The 10,477-nt window shown below is 34.6% G+C and overlaps 2 protein-coding genes across 3 annotated transcripts; one reads left to right on the top strand and one right to left on the bottom strand.

Moving 5' to 3' along the window:
- The first annotated feature begins 219 nt into the window (after window positions 1-219).
- Window positions 220-2,999, top strand: LOC108367624 (uncharacterized). The gene is made up of 5 exons (XM_017622278.1): window positions 220-275; window positions 333-654; window positions 794-1,284; window positions 1,377-1,743; window positions 2,717-2,999. Exons 2-5 carry the CDS (start codon window positions 393-395, stop codon window positions 2,908-2,910), a joined length of 1,314 nt encoding a protein of 437 aa, XP_017477767.1. The 5' UTR covers window positions 220-275; window positions 333-392; the 3' UTR covers window positions 2,911-2,999.
- A 2,290-nt stretch (window positions 3,000-5,289) lies between these two features.
- On the bottom strand, window positions 5,290-8,686 carry LOC108367630 (uncharacterized). 2 transcript variants are annotated; one of them, XM_017622289.1, is made up of 5 exons: window positions 8,631-8,686; window positions 8,247-8,571; window positions 7,681-8,171; window positions 5,917-6,283; window positions 5,290-5,720 (listed from the first exon to the last, which is right to left on the bottom strand). In XM_017622289.1, the coding sequence occupies exons 2-5, from the start codon at window positions 8,509-8,511 to the stop codon at window positions 5,527-5,529; spliced, it is 1,317 nt and encodes a 438-aa protein (XP_017477778.1). In that variant the 5' UTR covers window positions 8,512-8,571; window positions 8,631-8,686; the 3' UTR covers window positions 5,290-5,526. The 2 variants fall into 2 exon arrangements, with proteins under 2 accessions (XP_017477778.1, XP_017477777.1); XM_017622288.1 differs by having other exon boundaries at window positions 8,247-8,663.
- Window positions 8,687-10,477: the final 1,791 nt, after the last annotated feature.

Raw genomic sequence — 10,477 nt, 5'->3', positions numbered from 1 at the left:
AAATTTGGGAATTTACGAACGAATTTACATGCGTGTAAATGAGTATACGAGTATCTACAAAAATGCAAATCATACTACCGCTAACCGATCAGATTTGTATAAATACTTACCTATGAATGTTTGTATGTACATATGTACGAGTATGTACGTAAGTATAACTTCAAAACGTCGTCTGATAAATTACATTGTTTATTAATATCAGAGCAAAGCTTTTTTTCGAATAGTTTTAAGCTGGACGGCGATCGCAACAGACGTGCCCTGCTCATCGCATATATGTATACTATTGTTTAAAAAAAAAAAAAACAACGTTGTTAGTAAAATTTGTTGAAAAGAGCGCAAAAAGAGTGGAAACAGTTGTACGCGAGCGAATAGTAATACATAATAACAAAAACATGTCAACAACGGATGCTAATGCAGCTAGCAAATCAGAATCAGAGACGCCAAATAGCGCACCAGATGCGGCTGCGAGTGCTACCCCTGCTGCTGCGCGCCAAATACCCGACTGGCTGAAGGCTGACCTATTTGTGGATTTGCTCAAGAAGAATGTGCCCGATTTCAAAGCCATCCGAAATTTCGACGCCAAACCGGCACAAGGGGCTGGCGAAAATTATGCCACGCTCATGGCCCTGGTGCAACTCGAATTGGAACTTATAAGTATGTAGAGGTTAAATTTTGATAAAAAAAAGAATTGAACTTAATACTTGTGGAAATTTACGCTCGTAACTCTATCAAGTAGGTTTAAAAAAAGGTGAAATATGCCAATAAAAAAAAAAATCTTTGTTCCGAATTATAGCTGGAAAAACAAAGCAAATTTCCTATATGTTGAAGCTGCCCATCGAATCAGTGCAGAAGTTGATGTCGGATAACAATATGTTTGACACAGAGAGTGCCATTTATCGGGATGTGATACCTGAGCTTGAACAGCTATATAGAGATGCCGGTATGGAAGTGAAGTTCTCGCCTCAGCACTTTGAGCTGCAAACGCCATCCGAATTCGGTGTTATAATCATGGAAGACCTGCGGCAGCGTGGCTTTAAGAACGCTAATCGCTTGGAAGGCTTCGATATGGAGCACACTAAGGAAGCCTTGAGAAGATTGGCGCAATGGCATGCCGCTACGGCGGTGCGTATTCAAACTAAAGGTAAATATCCAAAAGTTGTCAGCACTGGTATGTTCACTGAAGACTTCTTCGTGATGGTGGAGCAAATGCGTGAATCGATTGGAAAGTTGTTCATAGAGTGTGTGCGCACATACGACGGTCATGCGGCATACATAGATAGCATAGTAAGTAAATCCATACATACATATGTTTGTATGTGAGAACATATGTATGTAAATGTTTTAAAAAGTAAAAACTTACTCAAGTCATATTCAAGGAAAGTTCCTTCGATAGTATTACTGAAGAATATCGTGCGGTGATGAACGCAGATCCGAATGAATTTAACGTTCTAAATCATGGTGATTTTTGGGCTAACAATATTATGTTCCAGTACGATGCTTTCGGCAAGATTAAGCAAACATACTTCGTAGACTTTCAGTGTACGCGATATGGCTCACCTGCGCATGATCTCTACAATTTGTTGCTCTCTTCAACGCAATACGAAATCAAGTTGAAACATTTTGAATATTTCATTAAGTATTATCACGATCAACTTGTTGAGTGCTTGAAATTACTGAACTATCCGAAAAAGTTGCCCACCTTAAAGGATATTCACATTGCGATGTACAAATATGGCATTTGGGGTGAGTATGGGAGGGGCGTAATTACAGTTGATCACAAAATGATTCGAGTGCGATATTTGAAGAAGTTTAGACAATTTTTATTTTATTTATTTAATGTTAGTTATATTTGTATAAAAGTCTTAGCTGGTTATACCACAAACACCAAATAAATTTACTTTTCATACTTTGTACAAATATTTTAAATTTTTTCAATCAGTATCTTTACATAGAAAAAATTTTGCAATGCAGTTTTATAGCCCATTAGTGTACAAAGTATGCTCGACACTTTTTATTTATATGGAAGACATATAAAAGACATGCGAAAAAATTGCCAAAAAATACGAGGAATTTTTTTCGCAGGTTGAAACTTGCATTTTTTTATACTATGTACAATTTAATGGGCCACGAAACTGCATATCAAACTTTTTCTAAAGATTCTGATTAAAAAGTTTGGAATTTTGGTGAAAGTTGGCAGCATTTTTATAATTTTTGTACAAATTTTGAAATGCGAAATTATGTATACGGTTTTGGCTGTATAACCAGCTAGACTTATAAAAAAAAAGTTTTAAGCAAAAAAAAACAACCTATTTTCCTATAAAAATTCAGGAATGCCGTGAATTTTTGCATGATCCAACAATCGGATATAAACCAAATTAGTATGGGACTACCTTTCCGATGAAAAAAGAATTATCGAAATCGGTTGACGTGGTCCAAAGTTAGCGGTGACATACATAAAAAAAAAATCCGACGAATTGATAACCTTCTCATTTTTTTGAAGTCGGTTAATAACAAACAAAATAAATAAAAGAAAAATTGTCAAAACTGGTTAAAACATTGCACTCCTATTATTTCGTGGACAACTGAATGTATTTTTTAGTACTGATCTAATTAATTAATTAACTCGATGAAGTACTATAAGTATTCATTATCAACTTACAGATCTCTAGTTTAGAGAAGGAGTTTTGGTAAACAAAATTTTGTATGTATCTTACAGGTATATCTGCCGTTTCCGGCCATATGGCTATCGTGCTGCTGGATCCTACCGAAGCGGCTAGCATGGACAATTTGTTGAGTAGTACGCAAGATGGAATGGATTTCAAAAAATTAATGTACACAAACAAGCGTTATCGGAAACATGCTGAAGCCGTTTTGCCATGGCTAAGTAATCGTGGAGCTTTCGGTGCATAAAAAAAAAATGGTGATATGACGAAATTGCCAATCACTTTTCTATTGTGCAACACTTTTCTATTTAATCAATAAACTTTGGTATATTCATATATGTATAATGTATTATATAAGTACTAAATAAACTAAAAATTAAGTAATCGAACGAGACTTGTCTTATTCTGAATACATTTGAGGAAACAAAGGCATCCCTTTAGCTTAGCGTACAGGTACGGTAAAAATTCACTGCAGCGCGTTCATTTTCCAATCAAAACGGGAAGGCTATTAGATAAGCAAAAACCTCCGCCCGAAAACGCGTTGTCATTCTAATTGAATCACCAGAGCTTTCTAAATGCTTTTATTTCTAATCTAAGTCATACGACTTTTTAGCTGAATAACACACGCTACGGCAAATTTAACTGGTGGAAGGTGGTTTGTCAATGACCTAACAAATTTTGGCATTTATCATCCATAACATTTTTTGTTATCATAAACGATCTTATCCTAGCCTTATCAATTCACAATCGATTATATTTATTCATAACAGCCAATTTCACGAAAGCAAAATAAGTGAAAAATGATTTCAATTTTTGTAATTTTATATGGAAATTGACAAAATAAAAAATCATTTTCTATTTAAATTTCTGGTGAAACCAGCTGTAAAAGTACTAAAACAAATTTGCTTGAATGCATTTTGAAATAGAATTTGAGTCATTGACCGATTATTTTTATATTCTGACACAGTACCCATACATACATATGTATGTAAATATGGACTAGGGCAGTATTTAAAAAATATAAATTTTGTTCTATGTACTAAATAAGGACTTCCATGAAAATTTTAAAATTTTTAAAAAACTTTTAAGGCTCGCCAACAAGATTTAAAAAAATGTAAGTCTCATAAATATGACGTATGTTGAAAACTACTGATTTAAATTCGTAATCATCGCCAAACGGTTTCATCAAGCAATTAAGTTCCAAAGGCTGACATTGTTTAAGTTTTTTTTCGCAATAAGTGTTTAAATGTTTTCAAAATAAACCTGAGCTCAAAAAGCATTTCTTTATTATTTTAATAACAATAAATTATATAAAATTTGCCCAATTTCAATATTTTCAACCCCTTTAATGCTGGTTGGTATTAAAAGGCTACATATACATACATGGTCAAAGCTCATACATATTGTCCTCAATCTCAGAGTAGACTGGACTGTAGCTAGGCAGCTTGTGGGGCTGCTAACAGGTCTGTTCTCGTCGTTTATGCTCGCAAAGCTGACTAACATATACAGAGTGGCGACGAATAACTGTCACCCAGGTTTTGTTGAAAAATAAAAGGGTCCGTTATAGATTTTGCGAAAAAAGTATTTTATTGTTAATTTTCCACAGATTTTACTTTAACTTTATTAATAACTTTTTAAATTTTAGCCTTTATTTGGGTTTACCAGCGGTAAACACTTTGAGAGAAAAGCTGTAGCGGCTCGCAAGTCTTCGTCGGTTAATTTATCCCATTTCTTCTGTACTCATTGGCAAATTTTCTCTATTTTGAGTCCTTATACTCCCCCTTTTGTCCAACATAAGGCCTCATACTCAGAAATCGACCAACGCTATACAGTTTTTTTTTTAATTTGTTTTGTTATACAAATCATAAGAAAAAATACACTTGTATCCTATAAATAATAATGAAGACATATCTTTGAATAGAATTATGCTTAAAATAAAAACGAATACAAAATTGGAGGAGTTCAAGAAGTTTCAATCTCTTATGAGTAGGGTCGCCAGCTTAATAATTAGTTTAGCTACCATTTGTACTGAGGCATATCGGGTTTTTACTGTCACGCATATACAAGTACAAATACATACAGTATATTTTGCTTGGCTGCACTTCCTTCTTTGCACGAAAAACTTGTGTACTTAACCGGAAAAAGGCACTTAAGCGAATTTTCTTTACTACTTCAATGAGGAAGGTATCCGAGTCCCTATGAAACCAAATATTGGCGGAGCACTTACCACGTAGAAATTACTGCAAGCGAAATTTTTACCAAATGGTATATAATTATCTATATAACTACATAAATTAATAGCCATTTTCATTGTTCTGCGAGATGAGCAAAATAAATAAAAGCTTGTAAAATTAGGTAATTGGAGTGCCTGTGCAGGTAAACGTAATACTTTCTTTGATAATTGATACTAGTTGCACAATTTTTAAGGCAGGTATCGCCAATGTGCAGGTATGTTGAATGCATCTATCGCAACTGTTTCTTTATAAATGTTAAAAATAATGCCTCTGTTGCGCATTTTGGGGTAGGTATCTTAAATGTGCACTTAAGCATAGAGGCAGCAAAGCAAAATATACTGTACCTAAAAATATGACGAAATTCCACTTAGATTAAATAAAATAACCTTCAATTGAGTCAAAGCTTGTTTATTATATGATATATATGTACGCTTTGTTTGATTACTTAGATAAATTACAAATAATATATATGAATGTAGTATACATAAAAATATTGCGCCTCATTAGATATTGCCGCATCTATGCTGATAAAATATATGCACATGCATGTTTGTTTGCACCTATTTGTTCATAGAAAATATATCAATAATTCTGTTATCACAACACTGCATTTTGTTTTTGTTTTTGTTTTACATTTCAAAAGCACCACGATTATGAAGCCATGGCAAAACGGCTTCAGCATGTTTCCGATATCGCATATTTGTATACATTAGCTTTTTGAATTCCACGGCGTCTGGAGTATTGCCAAGTAAATTTTCAATATTGGCCGATTCGGTTGGATCGAGCAACACAATAGCCATATGACCGGAAGCAGCGGCTAAACCTGGGAGATAAGTCAATGTTTATTTAATACGTTCAAATCGCTAAATAAGTTGATGCGATCGGTTGATGATTACTAGTCAATCAAAAATTATGTTAAAATTTTATTAAATACTAATTTTTCGTTAGATGAAAAATTTTACGATTACAAAATTTTTGAAAATATTTTAACAAAATTTTCGTTTCCTTTCCATACTCACCCCATACACCATATTTGTACAGCGCTATGTGAATATCCTTCAAGGCGGGCAACTTCTTCGGATATCTTAGCAATTTCAAGCACTCAATCAGCTGGTCGTGATAATACTTAATGAAATAATCAAAATGTTTCAGCTTGATTTCGTATTGTGTTGAAGAGAGCAACAAATTGTAGAGATCATGCACCGGTGAGCCATATCGCGAGCACTGAAAGTCTACGAAGTATGTTTGCTTAATCTTGCCGAAAGCATCGTACTGGAACATAATATTGTTAGCCCAAAAATCGCCGTGATTTAGAACATTAAATTCTGTTGGATCGGCGTCTATCATCGCACGAAAATCATCAAAAATACGCTCTTGAGTCCTTTGCTAGAATAATAACAAATTTGTACATACATATACATACAGTGGCTGGCGGTTACAGGGGGGCGCGCGATGGGGGCGGTAAACGGTACAGTAAAGTGTGCTAAAGACCCATGCGCTCACTGGCACTGAAATTTGAGGACATATAATTCAGTAAATCTCGGCACTCAGCTCCGACGAAAGCACTTGAGCATCGAGCGCATTTTTCCGCATTCGCTTTCTTATATTTTTTATCTTAATTTTACTAATGAAGAAAACAGTAGGAAGAAACTAGCTTTGCATCGAGTTTTTTCCACCAGATTTTTGACAAATAATATACGATCTTTAATTATGCCAGCATCGACTCTCCCTTAACTAGCCGTTGAACTATTTCTGCTTGGAATCCCCTTTGAAGATCCTTAAACTGCGACTTTAAATAGCGGAGAAAGCAGAAGTAGGCGGACAATTTTATAACAGAGGTTTATAGCACAAGGTTCAAAATATATCCCTATAAGAGAATATTTGCCGATGAGACCTGACAGGCAAACAAATGGCTGTTTTTTTTTTGAAATTTTAGCTAAAAATGAAATTCCCCATACGGCCTTCATATTTGTATTTATTTTATAGATTGGTCCATAAAAAACATAATAACGAAAGAAATAAATGGAATGAAATATTGTAAGCGCAGAAAAAAAATTATCACAAAAAAGTCTATGTTCTATTTGACGTAGTAAAAAATGCTGCCAACTGATAGATCGGTTATATAGCTTGAGAAATAATATGTTTATAGAGAATTTTATCAAAGTTCATAAATCTGAATTTTGACAGGTTTTATTACTTACTTACTTAATTCTTAGGTGGATTTTAATATCAGAAGCTGAATCTTGTGAAAATTGCAAAATTGACTATAAGCCCTCGTTATGTTCTAAGATAATCTTATCTTTATATCAAAGAATTAGTGGAATGCATGCCCAAAACTTTTCTAAAAATCTGATTTAAAAATTTAAAATTTTGAAAGTGTTCGATTTTTTCGAATTTCGCATTTACTGGCAAATTTTGCATGGAAAAATTATTTGACTTCAGCAAGATTTGTTTATGAATTACGAATGAGCCGTAAATTACGATCATTCGGGGAAACCCCGAAAATGACGCTGTTTGAAAAAATCAAGTTACTTTTTTCTTTGTGTAGTTAATTTAACCTTATTTGACAAGTTGACCCAGTCGCCCCCCCGTCCCCCTCAACCAGAAGTATCTATCCGCCACTGTAAATAAACACACCTACATATGTACATAAGTAAATAGATGAGCTAATGGGAATAAATAGATAAGAAGCTTTCTAATGAAAAAGCTTATTTTCATGAGTACTGCAATTTCGTTCTCAAACCCACATATGTACATATGTATGTATGTACTTGCATACTTACCATGCTGTCTATGTACGCCTCATGTCCGTCATATGTACGCACACACTCATTGAACAACTTGATGGACGCTAAATGCATAGGTTTCATCGCCGCCAGAAACTCTTCTGTGAAAATGCCGCTGCTGACAATTTTTGGATATTTACCCTTAGTTTCGACGCGCACTGCTGAAGTGGCATGCCATTGCGCCAATTTTTTCAATGCGCACTTAGTGTGCTCCATATCGAAACCTTCCAAGCGATTGGCGTTCTTAAAGCCACGCTGCCGCAGGTCTTCCATGAGTATAACACCGAATTCGGATGGCGTTTGCAGCTCAAAGTACTGAGGCGAGAATGTCACTTCAACGCCAGCATCCCTGTACAGCTGCTCTAGCTCCGGTATTACTTGTCGATAAATGTTACTCTCTACGTCGAATATATTGTCGCCCATCATCAATTTCATCACCGCTTCAATTGGTATTTTCAACATGTAGGAAATTTGCTTCGTTTTTCCAGCTAGAGTTACGAGCGTAAATTTCCACAAGTATTAAGTTCAATTCTTTTTTATCAAAATTTAACCTATGTACATACTTATAAGTTCCAATTCGAGTTGCACCAGGGCCATGAGCGTGGCATAATTTTCGCCAGCCCCTTGTGCCGGTTTGGCGTCGAAACTCCTGATGGCCTTGAAATCGGGCACATTCTTCTTGAGCAAATCCACAAATAGGTCAGCCTTCAGCCAGTCGGGTACTTGGCGCGCAGCAGCAGCAGGGGTAGCACTCGCTGCCGCATCTGGTGCGCTATTTGGCGTCTCTGATTCTGATTTGCTAGCTACATTAGCATCCGTTGTTGACATGTTTTTGTTATTATGTATTACTATTCGCACGCGTACAACTGTTTCCACTCTTTTTGTGCTCTTTTCAACAAATTTTACTAACAAAGTTGTTTTTTTTTTTTAAACAATAGTATACATACATATATACGATGAGCAGTGCACGTCTGTTGCGATCGCCGTCCAGCTTAAAACTATTCGGAAAAAAGCTTTGCTCTGATATTAATAAACAATGTAATTTATCAGACGACGCTTTGAAGTTATATTTACGTACATACCCGTACATATGTACATACATACAAACATTCATAGGTAAGTATTTATACAAATCTGATCGGTTAGCGGTAGTATGATTTGCATTTTTGTAGATACTCGTATGCTCATTTACACGCATGTAAATTCGTTCGTAAATTCCCAAATTTCTCTAATTACAATTCAGTTTCAGATTTAATCTGTCTTTTCTTATAAAGCTAGATATCTGCACGAAAATGTTGATATTCTTCAGAAACTATTTACGTACCGAAATCATATCAAGACAAACAAGTCTACCCTTATTAATTCATTGACGACACCTTCAGAAAGATGAGGTAACCTTAGAGCCATTTATGAGAAATCAATTCGGTAATCAAACGAATTCCCCCCAAGGTCCCTTATATCTCTACAGACGTCACTAAGAGGAATTCCCGTTTTAGCTGGGTGTGACGCTAGTAAACTATATCCTATGGAAAAATGTGCAAAGAAAGTTCACAGTTCATCATCCATTTTTTTTTTTAAAGTGACCCGGAACCTCTTTTATGTTTTATTCGTTTTGTAGTCCGTATCGTCTACATTTCTTTTAGCTGCCGAACTGTAAGCATCGCAGGAGATAAGCCCCAAGTAAATATATACATAAAACCCTTTTCCAACTCAGGAAGTCAATAATAGGTATGCAAATATGTACATTAGGCCGGGTAATTTGTTTTTGACAATGCGCTTATAGCATAGGAGGATTCTACGTGCAATTCTAAGCAAATTTGCCGAAGCAACCATGGGTCTAAAATCAATTTGAAGTTTGCCAAGTTACGAAAATAGGTTTCGAAGAAAATGTGAAAAATTTCACTGTTGCACACTCTGATGGAAGTTTCAAGAAAAAGATAAGTGCAGAAATGGATTCCTTTTACCAAAAAAAAAAACCCCTTTGGCATGTTTTTATAGGTATAAAATTTAAGTACATCTTTACAACGCTTCAGTAAAATGCTAATAAACCTATTTTCGCATTTTAGCCAAAATTTTCTTAGAATTACACGAGAACTTTTATGTGCAATACAGACATAGTCAAAAAAATCACCCACATAAATCGACCCGCCTTAACATATGTACATACATACATGCAAACACGACGACTCAAACAAATGTTCACATGTAATTTTTTTCTTTTTTAATATTCGCAGTGGTTTTCAAGTAAATTTTTGTTTATAATTTTTTTCTATAAAAACAAGTTTTAATCAAAATTTCGAACTTTTTAAGCTGAATCTCCAGAGCATTTTTGGGGTATGCAGTTTTGTAGCCAATACAATTTTAGGGTAAATTTCAAGCGGCTAAAAAATCGCGTCGGTGTTTAGTATTTTTTTATGGCTGGCTTTTGCGGGTTTTTCATATAACAAGTGCAATTTATAAAAACTGGCATTGGTTTTGTGATTTTTTTTTTTTTTTGCAAACGGTCTTACGCATTTTCTTCCACAAAAAATTTATTCTTATGTACGTATGTGTTTGGAAAAAGGCTTAAAACTTGCATTTTATTACAGCCAAAAATTTTCTAGACATTCAGATTAAAATGTTCGAAACTTTATTGAGAAGTTTTGTATAAAGTTTGAAATTTTGATTTACATATATGGCAACATTTTTATAAAAAAAAAATATATAAAAAAATTTTACTTGCAAAACATTGTGAGTATATATTTTAAAAAATCAACATGTGAAGAGCTTGAGTCACTGTATATGTATATTTATA

Source organism: Rhagoletis zephyria, unplaced genomic scaffold (assembly GCF_001687245.7).
Source record: "Rhagoletis zephyria isolate East Lansing unplaced genomic scaffold, Rhagoletis_zephyria_1.1 Rzeph_scaffold_02747, whole genome shotgun sequence".
Lineage (NCBI taxonomy): Eukaryota > Metazoa > Arthropoda > Insecta > Diptera > Tephritidae > Rhagoletis > Rhagoletis zephyria.
The sequence above is the reverse complement of the archived record's forward strand: the minus strand, read 5'-3'. Positions and strand labels throughout refer to the sequence as shown.